Source organism: Rhodamnia argentea, chromosome 2 (genome assembly GCF_020921035.1).
Source record: "Rhodamnia argentea isolate NSW1041297 chromosome 2, ASM2092103v1, whole genome shotgun sequence".
NCBI classification, from domain to species: Eukaryota; Viridiplantae; Streptophyta; class Magnoliopsida; order Myrtales; family Myrtaceae; genus Rhodamnia; species Rhodamnia argentea.
The window spans coordinates 30,722,542-30,737,513 of NC_063151.1; the positions used below are offsets into that span (position 1 = coordinate 30,722,542).

Here is a 14,972-nt window from a genome sequence, read left to right on the forward strand (position 1 = left end):
AATTCCATGGTCATGCGTTCGGACAGTTAGGTTCGGACAGTTAGGGCCCGTATGAAAACACTTCTCCAACTGAGAGTGGCTTGTAGCAAGAAGTTGGTTTTTCTGCTTTTGCTTTTGAGCATAAGTTGATTTTTCAATTTCTGCTTTAGAAGTTGATTTATGGTTGAAAAATACGTTTGATAACTGAAATAAATTTCAGCTTTTGAAAGAGAAGAGGAGTTCAAGACAGAAGCCATTACGGACCGAGAGAAGTGAAAATTTTTTACTCCTCGGATGAGACTTAAAATCTGATCATGCAAGATTTTTCATTGCAGAATTGAAAAACACAACTAGAAGTCAAATTTTTTTATCAAACGGCTTTCTACTTGAATAAGGTTTTTATCGAACGCATTTCTCTGCCGGATGAGCTTCCGGCAGAGAAATGAATATTTTGAAGTGTTTTCATGCGGGCCCTTATCTTTCACAATGCAAGTATTTATGCAACCGTCGATGATTCCACCACCGAGTGTTTAAACAACAACCGTTCTTCGCTCTAAGTGCGCATTTGATTCTGATTATTTCAAATTTCTGGTAGCACAACAAGTATTATTGGCGCCAAAATCGATGACTATCTTAACTCCATCGTCGTATTCGACAACTAGACATGTGGTGTCAATAAACGCCCTAGTCAATTAGTGCATGAACTCTCCTATGATGACATTCATGTCCTTATACTAATTCCTCTTCACACATTAAACGTGTGATGTTTCGATGAGCAAAGTTTGGTGCTAACAAATTTTCAAATTATTTATTTTGCGTGAAACAAACAAAATAAATAAAAAAATCGGACGAATGCACATTACCGCGTGCCGAAAATGGAAGAGTTCGGTAGGCATGAAGTCAACTGCTCAGATTCCTACGTAACTCCGCCAATTGGACGAAGGAGCCACCTGGAAGTCAAGATTAACCTGCTTTTGTTTTAACTCAGCACAATATGACTTGATCGACGACTTGTCCGAACTCGTTCTTCTCGCGTGTTTCACGTCTGGGCACCTGACGTCTTCTTCAGACTGTCATCTGCTTGCGGTATTTCCATGAAAGTTCTACACGGTCACCGGCCACCTCGCTTTAAAAGCTCTTCCGCGCTTCCTCGTCTCCATGGATTCAACTTCGAACGCAAAGGCTTGATGACTCTAAGCTTCGTTCCGGGGTTATGGGTTTTGCAATGGGGGAAGGTGCGGGCTTGGTGCTGCGATGGAGTCTCTGCAACCGTCTTAGCTGTTTCTTATGCGGTCTCCGTCTTGTTCTTAGCTATCGGTATGTCTGGATTCTTTGCCTTTCGATGTTTCCTTAGTCTAGTCGATAGAAGTCGTGTATCAAGGATGGAATATCGCGTGAAAATCGCAACTCGGGTGAGAGGAAAAAGGAAATTAGAGCATTGCGCTTGAGAATTTTTCAGCTGGAAATATTAGTCGGCGTCGCTTTTGTAGTTTTCTTCTGCAGTTCTCGCGAATGTATGAGGTTGAGTTCAGTATAGGAGCACGTTGATTTTGATTCCGTGTTAAATTTCCATTCAACCCCGTAATATTCGATCATCTTAATAACTGCGATGATGTCGCGGGACATCATTCTTTTGCAGTCGGAAGTACGTTGGGAGCTTTAGTGGGAGTTCTGATCGGCGTGAAAAGCAAGAACAACCTCTTCTTCAGCGTGGCGGTAGGAGCAGTTGCCGGTGGCATGTTCTTGACTAAAGTCTTCAGGATGTCCGTTTCTTTCTGGCTATCTGATGACTGTTTGTTCAGCAACATTCTTCAATCGGTAAGTTCTTAACTTCTTGAGGCTCGAGCTTGAGTCAATCGTAACTTCTTAGATATTTACTTCCTAATCCCACATATGTTCTCAGCAGACCGACTCGATGACAGAACTTGATGCCAGGAAATTAGTTCAACAGTTGTTGGATAGTCTCACCCCGTCGAGATTAGAGCAGACTCCGGCACATGCCGACAATATGGTTAGCGAAATCGCAGTAGACCGGGACAATGTATCGAGGAATTCATTTGACAAGTTTCGCAGGATCAGAATAACGGAGGACCACTTGATGGATTCTTCGGGAAATAGAAACTCTTGCTCAATATGCCTTCAGGTATGAATTCCCGACCGGACCTAGAGAATTCGACTCGGGACTCCGTTTATCCGGTATTAAAACTCCATTCCATAGATTAATCCTACTTCATATTTACCGATGCGGGACTTTGAATGTCGAGACGCGGCGAGGAGACCGCCTGACTGTCGCCACTTGTTTCATCTCCATTGCATCGATAAGTGGATTTCCAAGCGAAGATCTTGCCCTTTATGCAGAAGCCCCGTAGTTAAAGTGAATTAATTAGGTTATGCATTTTGACCAAAAAAAAATTTAGGTTAGGCATTTTTTTTTATCCAAGTAGTTTAAAGGTCACCCTTTTTTTTTTTTTTTTTTTGAGTTCTCGGTCTACTGTTGCATTGGAAAACTCTGGTGAGTTATGCTATGAGGGAGCTTTTGCATTCAAAATGTAACACCTATAAATATATCCAAACAGAAGGGTAAAAAATGCTAAGGATGTGTTTGGTCGTTTAGATTTTTAGCTAGGATAGGACTAAATATAATATGATCAAAAATTCAGAGATTTGATCATATCCTATCTGCCGTTTAGTGAACTGCGGATTTAAAGTCGGATATCTTTATATCTTATCATATCCATTATTTGATAGAAACTGGATATCAATATTCTATTTGCCGTTTAGTGAATTTTCGTTTAATGATTCTTGACTTGTACCATCCGGAGCCGATGTGGCAGATCTTCGGTCGCTCACTAGGGCTGTCGGGTCGGAGCTCGAGGGATAGTATACGAAGAAGAAGAAGATGGGTTTTGGTGGTGGTGATATCGCCACCGCCCCCACTGCGCACCATGATGCCCCCATCTGACCAAAACATCTGAACACTCTCGACTGAGTATAGCCCCGGTAACAATCGGCATTTAAGAATATCTCAGCAAGAATCTCATGCACCACTGCTTCGCTGAGTAAGGTTGCTATCAAGCTCATCACAGTTCAGTCTAGAGGAACAGAACATACGTGAGTGAAGGTGTACATATTCAGACATCAGCAGACTCTGAACTTGGTGCATTCCTTGAGGTGCCACACAACCATGGGAACAAACAATTTATCTGTAGGACACATACATTAAATGGCATTAGACCTGGCAATGGGTGATGTTGTCCTCGAGCCGCACAAAACCAAAGGGCAACATGTCTACCAAATGAAGAAACAGAAACAGAAATAGAGCTTCAAATGATGCACGCACCGTTCCTCGAAACATTAGAAGCAAAGGAAAATGGAGCCATGATTGTTATTTTCCAATATCGGTTTAATCAATGAACTTGCTCGCTTTGTTAAAATTGCACTGGTAAAGAAGACAGACTCCCATGTTTGATCTCCATCATCACCAACAAAGAGCAGAATCAGTAAACAAATTGCAAGCAGCGGGCGCAGCGAGGTGGCCTGCTGCCGGAGAAGCTGCTCATTGCAACCGGAGAGGCGGATGGGGCATGGCGTGGCAGAGAGAGGGAAGCTTGACCATTTAATTTATTGTGTTATGGATAAGAGAAATCATAGTCGGCTCTATCCCACCTCTCCCCTAGGATAATTTTATCTCCTCTAGGCCTCTATATCTCTCTTATATCCCCATTTATCATATCTTGGACAACTACTAAACATAAGATAGGATAAAATATATCATACCATGAGTTTTATTCGGACGACCAAACAATCTAAGTGTGGTATCAAGACTTTTTTTTTTTTTTGGTGTGGGTCAAGTGGTATCAAGACTTAACAACCTTGAATTTGTCAGTATGTGCTATAAATTCCGTTTTGGAAAAAGACTTGTTGCTAACACCAAGCTGGGATGTGTCACCATCGGTGACCTTCAACGATAATTGCAGGAGTGTTAAAGAAAGGAAGTTAATTATATAATAATTTTTGGATCACTGGTATACTAATAATCTATTTTGGGCCATAAACAATAAATAATAATCAATCAAAAATTATTGTGGAATCCACTCTCTTAAGAATTTGTGGCTCACGGAGTCACGAGATAGTGTTATTTTCACAGTTATCCAAAAACTGTTATGCTAATAAAGTGCGGAAAAAAAAATAGCATGGCATCTTTTCGAGGACAACACCTATAATAAGATCATTTCCATTCTCCTTCTAGTTAAGCTACAAATTAAACATTGCACTTGATTTATATAGTCGATCTACTTGTAACATGTCCTAATTCCTATGGTGAGAACAAATAGACAATTGCCACATCCCTCTCATGAGTGATGTGGCAATTCTATAATGGTAATGTGGCAATATCCGATTTTATTGTGTTTGGGTGCGAACATCCTGTTGGTGTTGAGTACTAGCAGACCGTATGGTATTCCTACTATCAAAAATAATAATTTTCTTAGAAGTATTACATTTATACGCAAATGGAAAGGGCATCTGCCATATGATATACAGCCAGCTTGTAATTTTGAAATGATCATCGATATTATTGAGAAGCTAAAAAAAGAATATACTAATATGACATGAAATAGGAGGGAAAAGTGTCCCGAAAGTCCCAAACCTATTACATTAGTGCCAATTCAGTCCTAAAACTTTTGAATTGATGCCAATTCAATCCTAAACATTTTGCATTAATGCCAATTTAGTCCTAAATTTTTTTCCATTTGTTTCAATTGAGTCAATCCGATCGAAATGCGCAAATTTTTCTTTTTCACAAGTATTTTAATCATATTATGTATAAAAATATATTTACAACCTTCCATAATTTAAGTTTTCGACATTTTTCTAGTAACGACTAATAGTATATGGACTAAACATTTTGAGAGCGAATAATATCGGCATAAGGATACCTCAAGTGTCGATATTTGTGTACGTCGCTTGCTTTGGTGTTAATATTTTTTTGAGATCACTTAAGTGCCAAATAAAAATAATAATAATCACTTTAGTACCAATAATGAGAAATTCCGACGACCTCACTAGGGTTGGAACTTAAATAATCGTTTTTAAAAAAAATTGGCACTTTTTTTGTCAAAAAAAAGGGCAATTAAGGGATCTAGAAAATAATCAATTTAGTGCCGGATCGAAAAAAAATTATCACTTTAGTGCCAACTCCGGCGACCTCACCGGAGTTGGCACTTAAATAATCATTTTTAACAAATATTGATACTTAAGTGATAAAAAAAAAATATTGGCACAAAAATGAGCGTTGTACCTAAATATTGACATTTGAAGTATACTTTTGCCTAATAATATCAGTACCCGCTAATCTTAATCTTATCATGAGACTACTCATACCATCGTACATATTATGCATCGAATTAACTTTATTTTCTGGGTTCAAGTCGACCCAATACACATTCTGATGGGCTAATCCAAATTTGTGAATTCTCTCAACACATTCTAATCATATAAACCTCAAACTTAGTGGATTGGATATTTCGAATCAAAGAACTAGGTTCTTTTTGTTTCGAGAAAATTGAATGATTTGAATCATAATTTTCTAATAATGATTGATTGTATTGCTCGAAATAATTACTCAATGAAAAATATCTCCATTGATGACAACATTTCATATCTAAATATTTTCATGGACGGTCACAATATTTTTCGTTCGTTCATTTTTGTCAACAATAGTGGCAATTATTTCTAAGAAAATATTTTTGTTGCACTGGAGTTTCTTCCGCAACAAAATATTTGTCATCGAAAGTAGTTATTCGATTTTTAATTGTAGGAAAAGGTTTTATCGCGATTCCGGACATAATCAACGGATAAAACTCCAAGTAAGATTGTAGTAATGCAAACCAAATCGGAGTTTGACTAATCAAAAAGGTCTAGAAAGTACAATTGTTACAATCGAGCCAACATAAACAAGTTTCGACGAAGTTTGACTTAATGTAGGAGCATGAAGACGCTACAGCACTATACTAGAGTTTAACTCGACGGCAAAGTGCCAAGGATAAAGATACATGCCGGAGTTTAACCTGATGATGAGAATCTGAAAGCTATAATTAATGAAATTATATAGAAGTACATTAAGTAAAAATAAAAGATAAATTTATTTGATTTGTCGAGGGCTCTTCTGGTGGGCGTTTTGCGGTATACATAATGTTTGAATGCTTCTTGACGGTTGCAATCCTCAAATAAGCTCCATCAACTATATCCACGTTGCCTAATCTTCACGATTGACCATGTTCTTGGGTAGTTACCATCACTATGTGTAGCCGACTATGTAACCGTCGATGGTCCTCTAACAACAGTTTAAATCCTTTCGGTTGCCTTCATCAATCGTGACCACGTTGACCATTTCTTTGTAAATTCCATGGTCATGCTTTCGGACAGTTATCTTTCACAATGTAAGTATTTATGCAACCGTCGATGATCGTTCCATCTCGAAGTGTTTAAACAACAACCGTCCTTCGCTCTAAGTGTGCATTTGTATCCGATCATTTCAAATTTCTGGCAGCACAACACGTAATAGTGGTGCCAAAATCGATGACTATTTTAACTCCGTCGTCGTATTCGACAACTGGACATGTGGTGTCACTAAACGCCATCATCGATTAGTGCATGAACTCTCCTATGATGACATTCATGTCCTTATATTAACTCCTCTTCACGCATTAAACACGTGATGTTTGGATGAGTAAAGTTTGGTGTTAACAAATTTTCAAATTATTTATTTTGCATAAAACAAACAGAGTCACAAAAAAAAAAAAAAAAAATCGGATGAATGCACATAACCGCGTGCCGAAAATGGAAGAGTTCGGTAGGCATGAAGTCAACTGCTCAGATTCCTACGTAACTTCACCAATTGGACGAAGGAGCCACCTGGAAGTCAAGATTAACCTGCTTTTGTTTTAACTCAGTACAATATGACTTGATCGACGGCTTGTCAGAACTCGTTCTTCTCGCATGTTTCACGTCTGGGCACCTGACGTCTTCTTCAGACTGTCATCTGCTTGCGGTATTTCCATGCAAGTTCTACACGGTCACCGGCCACCTCGCTTTAAAAGCTCTTCCGCGCTTCCTCGTCTCCATGGATTCAACTTCGAACGCAAAGGCTTGATGACTCTAAGCTTCGTTCCGGGGTTATGGGTTTTGCAATGGGGGAAGGTGCGGGCTTGGTGCTGCGATGGAGTCTCTGCAACCGTCTTCGCTGTTTCTTATGCGGTCTCCGTCTTGTTCTTAGCTATCGGTACGTCCGGATTCTTTGCCTTTCGATGTTTCCTTAGTCTCGTCGAAAGAAGTTGTATCAAGCATGGAATATCGCGTGAAAATCGCAACTCGGTTAAGAGGAAAAAGGAAAGAGCATTGCGCTCGAAAATTTTTCAGCTGGAAATATTAGTCGGCGTCGCTTTTGTAGTTTTTCTTCTGCAGTTCTCGCGAATGTATGAGGTTGAGTTCAGTATATGAGCACGTTGATTTTGACTCCGTGTTAAATTTCCATTCGACCCCCTAATACTCGATCATCTTAATAACTGCGATGACGCCGCGTGACATCACTCTTTTGCAGTCGGAAGTACGTGGGGAGCTTTAGTGGGAGTTCTGATCGGCGTGAAAAGCAAGAACAACCTCTTCTACATCGTAGCGGTAGGAGCAGTTGCCGGTTGCATGTTCTTGACTAAAGTCTTCAGGATGTCCATTTCTTTCTGGCTGTCTGATGACTGTTTGTTCAGCAACATTCTTCGATCGGTAAGTTCTTGACTTCTCGAGGCTCGAGCTTGAGTAAATAGTAACTTCTTAGATATTTACTTCATAATCCCACATATGCTCTCAACAGACTGACTCGATGACAGAACTTGATGTCGGAAAATTAGTTCAACAGTTGTTGGATAGTCTCATGCTGTCGAGATTAGAGCAGACTCCGGCACATGCAAACAATATGGTTAGCGAAATCGCAATAGACCAGGACAACGTATCGAGAAATTCATCTAACAAGTTTTGCCGGATCAGAATAACGGAGGACCACTTGATGGATTCTTTGGGAAATAGAAACTCCTGCTCAATATGCCTTCAGGTATGAATTCCTAGACCAGACCTAGAGAATTCGACTCGGGACTCCTTTTTATCTAGTATTAAAACTCCATTCCATCGATTAATCCTACTTCATGTTTACCGATGCAGGACTTTGAATGTTGAGACGCGGCGAGGAGACCGCCTGATTGTCGCCACTTGTTTCATCTCCATTGCATCGATAAGTGGATTTCCAAGCGAAGATCTTGCCCTTTATGCAGAAGCCCTGTAGTTTAAGTGAATTAATTAGGTTATGCATTTTGACCAAAAAAAAATTTAGGTTATGCATTTTTTTTTATCCAAGTAGTTTAAAGGTCACCCTTTTTTTTTTTTTTTTTTTTGAGTTCTTGGTCTACTGTTGCATTGGAAAACTCTGGTGAGTTGTTCTATGAGGGAGCTTTTGCATTCAAAATGTAACACCTATAAATATATCCAAACAGAAGGGTAAAAAATGCTAAGGATGTATTTGGTTGTCTAGATTTCTAGTCAGAATAGAACTGAATATAATAGGATCAAAAATTCAGAGATTTGATTATATCCTATCTACCGTTTAATGAACTGCGGATTTAAAGTCAGATATCTTTATATCTTATTATATCCATTATTTGATAGAAATTGGATATCAATATCCTATATGCCGTTTAGTAAATTTTCGTTTAGTGATTCTTGACTTGTACCATCCGAAGCCGACGTGGCGGATCTTTGGTCGCTCGCTTGGGCTGTCGGATTGGAGCTCGAGGGGATAGTATATGAAGAAGAAGAAGATGGGTTTGGTGGTGGTGATATCGCCGCCGCCCCCATTGCGCACCATGTTGCCCCCATCTGACCAAAACATCCGAACACTCTCGACTGAGTATAGCCCCGGTAACAATCGGCATTTAAGAATATCTCAGCAAGATTCTCATGCACCACTGCTTAGCTGAGTAAGGTTGCTATCAAGCCCATCACAGTTCAGTCTAGAGGAACAGAACATACGTGAGTGAAGGTGTACATATTCAGACATCAGCAGACTCTGAACTTGGTGCATTCCTTGAGGTGCCACACAACCATGGGAACAAACAATTTATCTGTAGGACACATACCTTAAATGGCATTAGACCTGGTAATGGGTGGATGTTGTCCTCGAGTCGCACAAAACCAAAGGGCAAGATGTCTACCAAATGAAGAAACAGAAACAGAAATAGAGCTTCAAATGATGCACGCACCGTTCCTCGAAACATTAGAAGCAAAAGAAAATGGAGCCATGATTGTTATTTTCCAATCTGTTTAATCAATGAACTTGCTTGCTTTGTTAAAGTTGCACTGGGAAAGAGGACAAACTCCCACGTTTGATCTCCATCATCACCAACAAAGAGCAGAATCGGTAAACAAATTGCACGCGGCGGGCGCAACGAGGTGGCCCACTGCTGGAGAAGCTGCTCGTCACAACCGGAGAGGTGGATGGGGCGTGGCATGGCAGAGAGAGGATGGCTTGAACATTTAATTTATTGTGTTATGGATAAGAGAAATCATATTCGGCTTTATCCCATCCCTCCCGTAAGATAATTTTATCCCCTCCAGGCCTCTATATCCTCATTTATCATATCATGGACAACTACCAAACATATGATATGATAAAACATATTATATCATGAGTTTTATTCGGACGACTAAACGAAGTTCAAGTGTGATATCAAGACTTTTTTTTTTTTTTTGGTCAAGTGGTATCAAGACTTAACGACCTTGAGTTTGTCAGTATGTGCTATAAATTTTGTTTTGGAAAAAGACTTGCTGCTTGACAACAAGCTGGTATATGTCACCATCGGTGACCTTCAACGACAATTGCGGGAGTGTTAAAGAAAGGAAGTTAATTATATAATAATTTTTAGATGACTGGTATATTAATAGTCTGTTTTGGATCATAAAAAATAAATAATAATTAATCAAAAATTATTATGAGATCCACTCTCTTAAGAATTTATTGCTCACGGAGTCACGAGATACTATTATTTTCACAGTCATCTAAAAATTGTTATGCTAACAAAGTGCGAAAAGAAAAAATAGCGTGACATCTTTTCGAGGACAACACCTGTAATAAGATCGTTTCCATTTTCCTTCTAGTTAAGCTACAAACTAGACATGGCACTTGATTTATATAGTCGATCTACTTGTAACATGTCCTAATCCCTATGGTGAGAACAAATCGACAATTGGCACATCCCTCTCATGAGCGATGTGGCAATTCTATAATGGTAATGTGGTAATATCCGATTTTATTGTGTTTGGGTGCGAACATCCTGTTGTCGTTGAGTACTAGCAGACCGTATGGTATTCCTACTATCAAAAAGAATAATTTTCTTAGAAGTATTACATTTATGCGCAAATGGAATGGGCATCTGCCATATGATATACAGCCAGTTTGTAATTTTTGAAATTATCATCGATATTATTGAGAAGCTAAAAAAAGAATATAATAATACAACATGAAATAGGAGGGAAAAGTGTCCCGAAAGTCCTAAACCTATTACACTGGTGCAATTCAGTCCTAAACATTTTTTTTGTGTCAATTAAGTCCTGAAACTTTTGAATTGGTGTCAATTCAATCCTAAACCTTTTGCATTAATGCCAATTTAGTCATAAAACTTTTTGCATTTGTTTCAATTGAGTCAATTCGATCGAAATGAGCAAAATTTTCTTTTTCACAAGTATTTTAATCATATTATGTATAAAAATATATTTACAACCTTCCATAATTTAAGTTTTCGACATTTTTCTAGTAACGACTAATAGTATATGGACTAAACATTTTGAGTGTGAATAATATCGGTATAATGATACCTCAAGTGTCGATATTTGTGTACGTCGCTCGCTTTGGTGTTAATATTTTTTTGAGATCACTTAAGTGCCAAATAAAAAATAATAATAATCACTTTAGTGCCAACGGTGAGAAATTCCGATGACCTCCCCGAGGTTGGCACTTAAATAATTGTTTTACAAAAAAATTGGCACTTTTTTTGTAAAAAAAAAAAAGGGCAATTAAGGGATCTAGAAAATGATCAATTTAGTGTCAAATCGAAAAAAAAATTATCACTTTAGTGCCAACTCCGGCGACCTCACCAGAGTTGGCACTTAAATAATCGTTTTTAACAAATATTGGTACTTAAGTGATAAAAAAAAATATTGGCACAAAAAAGAACATTGTACATAAATATTGACACTTAAAATGTACTTCTACCTAATAATATCAGTACCCGCTAATCTTAATCTTATCATGAGACTACTCATACCGTCGTACATATTATGCATCGAATTAACTTTATTTTCTGGGTTCAAGTCGACCCAATACACATTCTGATGGGCTAATCCAAATTTGTGAATTCTCTCAACACATTCTAATCATATAAACCTCAAACTTAGTGGATTGGATATTTCGAATCAAAGAACTAGGTTCTTTTTGTTTCGAGAAAATTGAATGATTTGAATGATAATTTTCTAATAATGATTTATTGTATCGCTCGAAATAATTACTCAATGAAAAATATCTCCATTAATGACAACATTTCATATCTAAATATTTTCATGGACGGTCACAATATTTTTCGTTCGTTCATTTTTGTCAGCAATAGTGGCAATTATTTCTAAGAAAATATTTTCGTTTCACTGGAGTTTCTTCCGCAACAAAATATTTGTCATCGAAAGTAGTTATTCGATTTTTAATTGTAGGAAAAGGTTTTATCGCGATTCCGGACATAATCAACGGATAAAACTCCAAGTAAGATTGTAGTAATGCAAACCAAATCGGAGTTTGACTAATCAAAAAGGTCTAGAAAGTACAATTGTTACAATCGAGCCAACATAAACAAGTTTCGACGAAGTTTGACTTAATGTAGGAGCATGAAGACGCTACAGCACTATACTAGAGTTTAACTCGACGGCAAAGTGCCAAGGATAAAGATACATGCCGGAGTTTAACCTGATGACGAGAATCTGAAAGCTACAATTAATGAAATTATATAGAAGTACATTAAGTAAAAATAAAAGATAAATTTATTTGATTTGTCGAGGGCTCTTCTGGTGGGCGTTTTGCGGTATACATAATGTTTGAATGCTTCTTGACGGTTGCAATCCTCAAATAAGCTCCATCAACTATATCCAGGTTGCCTAATCTTCACGAATGACCATGTTCTTGGGTAGTTACCATCACTATGTGTAGCCGACTATGTAACCATCGATGGTCCTCTAACAACAGTTTAAATCCTTCTGGTTGCCTTCATCAATCGTGACCACATTGTCAATTTCTTTGTAAATTCCATGGTCATGTTTTCGGACAATTATCTTTCACAATGGAAGTATTTATGCAACTGTCGATGATTGTTCCATCTCGGAGTGTTTAAACAACAACCGTTCTTCGCTCTAAGCACGCATTTGTATCCGGTTATTTCAAATTTCTGGCAGCACAACACGTAATATTGGCGCCAAAATCGATGACTATTTTAACTCCGTCGTCGTATTCGACAATTGGACATGTGGTGTCAATAAACGCCGACATCGATTAGTACATGAACTCTCCTATGATGACATTCATGTCCTTATATTAATTCCTCTTCACACATTAAACGCGTGATGTTTGGATGAGTAAAGTTTGGTGTTAACAAATTTTCAAATTATTTATTTTGCGTGAAACAAACAAAATAAATAAAAAAATCGGACGAATGCACATTACCGCGTGCCGAAAATGGAAGAGTTCGATAGGCATGAAGTCAACTGCTCAGATTCCTACGTAACTTCACCAATTGGACGAAGGAGCCACCTGGAAGTCAAGATTAACCTGCTTTTGTTTTAACTCAGTACAATATGACTTGATCGACGACTTGTCCGAACTCGTTCTTCTCGCGGGTTTCACGTCTGGGCGCCTGACGTCTTCTTCAGAGGGTCATCTGCTTGCGGTATTTCCATGTAAATTCTACACGGTCACCGACCACCTCGCTTTAAAAGCTCTTCCGCGCGTCCTCGTCTCCATGGTTTCAACTTCGAACGCAAAGGCTTGATGACTCTAAGCTTCGTTCCGGGGTTTTGGGCTTTGCAATGGGGGAAGGTGCGGGCTTGGTGCTGCGATGGAGTCTCTGCAGCCGTCTTAACTGTTTCTTATGCGGTCTCCGTCTTGTTCTTAGCTATCGGTATGTCCAGATTCTTTGCCTTTCGATGTTTCCTTAGTCTAGTCGATAGAAGTTGTGTATCAAGCATGGAATATCGCGTGAAAATCGCAACTTGGGTAAGAGGAAAAAGGAAAGAGCATTGCGCTTGAGAATTTTTCAGCTGGAAATGTTAGTCGGCTTCGCTTTTGTAGTCTTTCTTCTGCAGTTCTCGCGAATGTATGAGGTTAAGTTCAGTATAGGAGCACGTTGATTTTGATTCCGTGTTAAATTTCCATTCAACCCCGTAATATTCGATCATCTTAATAACTGCGATGACGCCGTGAGACATCACTCTTTTGCAGTCGGAAGTACGTTGGGAGCTTTAGTGGGAGTTCTGATCGGCGTGAAAAGCAAGAACAACCCCTTCTACAGCGTGGCGGTAGGAGCAGTTGCCGGTGGCATGTTCTTGACTAAAGTCTTCAGGATGTCTGTTTCTTTCTGGCTGTCTGATGACTGTTTGTTCGGCAACATTCTTCGATTGGTAAGTTCTCGACTTCTCGAGGCTCGAGCTTGAGTCAATCGTAACTTCTCAGATATTTACTTCCTAATCTCACATATGCTCTTAGCAGAGTGACTCGACGACAGAACTTGATGCCGGAAAATTAGTTCAACAGTTGTTGGATAGTCTCACGCTGTCGAGATTAGAGCAGACTCCAGCACATGCCAACAATATGGTTAGCGAAATCGCAATAGACCAGGACAACGTAACGAGAAATTCATCTAACAGGTTTCGCAAGATCATAATAACGGAGGACCACTTGATGGATTCTTCAGGAAATAGAAACTCCTGCTCAATATGCCTTCGGGTATGAATTCTACACCAGATCGAGAGAATTCGACTCGGGACTGCTTTTTACCTAGTATTAAAACTCCATTCCATTGATTAATCCTACTTCATGTTTACCAATGCAGGACTTTGAATGTCGAGACGTGGCGAGGAGATTGCGTGACTGTCGCCACTTGTTTCATCTCCATTGCATCGATAAGTGGATTTCCAAGCAAAGATCTTGCCCTTTATGCGGAAGTACCGTAGTTAAAGTGAATTAATTGTTAGAGATATGCCCTAAAGTGACTATGTAATAGTTACATGGTAGGGATTTCAGTTATATTTTCAATTTCTTATTTAATTAATGGCAAAGACGTATTTATTCATTTGTCCAACTATTTACTTATATGAATAAACTCCATAAGATTAGTTGTGACTGGACCTATTCTTGAGACGTTAAGAATATGTGTGACGGGGTTCACAGTTAAACTGAATCTTTAAAATGTTCCCGATCAATGGATCATTGAATGGATATCAATGATCCTGTTGAGATCGGTGTGTTCTTGACTTCATAATTAAGTATTAGATACTTAAAGGAATGACGAGTCACAAGTTATTGGGTATTGCGATGCCCGAGTTAGAACACAGGTGCTTGTACCGGACAAGTTCACCGAATGTGACACGCGTTGAACGATTAGCGACATGGAAACTTTTAGCGTGGTCAATGTCTAATTATTCATGCTTTGATCTTGTGTAATCCTTAGACCTGAGACACAATGTTGACTTGTGTGTTAGATGGTTATGGTTCACAAGGACGCATATTGATGGTTCGTCGATCCGTCTTTGTACTTAATGGTCACAGTTCATGCACATACGAAGTCACACGTGTGCGCAAAATGGAATCTGTCTTATTGTCACATGCAAGGTATGATATCATATGCAATTTAATTATG

The 14,972-nt window shown here is 38.8% G+C and overlaps 2 protein-coding genes across 3 annotated transcripts; both read left to right on the forward strand.

Annotated features, from left to right (window-relative positions):
* The first annotated feature begins 1,060 nt into the window (after positions 1-1,060).
* Positions 1,061-8,258, forward strand: LOC115732344 (NEP1-interacting protein 1-like). 2 transcript variants are annotated; one of them, XM_048274747.1, is made up of 4 exons: positions 1,061-1,296; positions 1,619-1,797; positions 1,886-2,122; positions 2,228-2,362. In XM_048274747.1, exons 1-4 carry the CDS (start codon positions 1,074-1,076, stop codon positions 2,360-2,362), a joined length of 774 nt encoding a protein of 257 aa, XP_048130704.1. In that variant the 5' UTR covers positions 1,061-1,073. The 2 variants fall into 2 exon arrangements, with proteins under 2 accessions (XP_048130704.1, XP_048130705.1); XM_048274748.1 differs by lacking the exon at positions 2,228-2,362 and adding an exon at positions 8,191-8,258 and having other exon boundaries at positions 1,062-1,296.
* A 4,726-nt stretch (positions 8,259-12,984) lies between these two features.
* Positions 12,985-14,300, forward strand: LOC115736222 (NEP1-interacting protein 1-like). Its single transcript, XM_048274749.1, has 4 exons — positions 12,985-13,235; positions 13,556-13,734; positions 13,823-14,059; positions 14,166-14,300. Exons 1-4 carry the CDS (start codon positions 13,106-13,108, stop codon positions 14,298-14,300), a joined length of 681 nt encoding a protein of 226 aa, XP_048130706.1. The 5' UTR covers positions 12,985-13,105.
* Positions 14,301-14,972: the final 672 nt, after the last annotated feature.

Bases quoted from the DNA above. Each gene is read 5' to 3' on its own strand.
- LOC115732344 (XM_048274747.1), top strand. From the start codon at position 1,074: ATGAAAGTTCTACACGGTCACCGGCCACCTCGCTTTAAAAGCTCTTCC. The intron at 1,297-1,618 runs GTATGTCTGGAT...ATTCTTTTGCAG, and splicing joins CGTCTTGTTCTTAGCTATCG to TCGGAAGTACGTTGGGAGCT. The intron at 1,798-1,885 runs GTAAGTTCTTAA...TGTTCTCAGCAG, and splicing joins TCAGCAACATTCTTCAATCG to ACCGACTCGATGACAGAACT.
- LOC115736222 (XM_048274749.1), top strand. From the start codon at position 13,106: ATGACTCTAAGCTTCGTTCCGGGGTTTTGGGCTTTGCAATGGGGGAAG. The intron at 13,735-13,822 runs GTAAGTTCTCGA...TGCTCTTAGCAG, and splicing joins TCGGCAACATTCTTCGATTG to AGTGACTCGACGACAGAACT. The intron at 14,060-14,165 runs GTATGAATTCTA...TTACCAATGCAG, and splicing joins CCTGCTCAATATGCCTTCGG to GACTTTGAATGTCGAGACGT.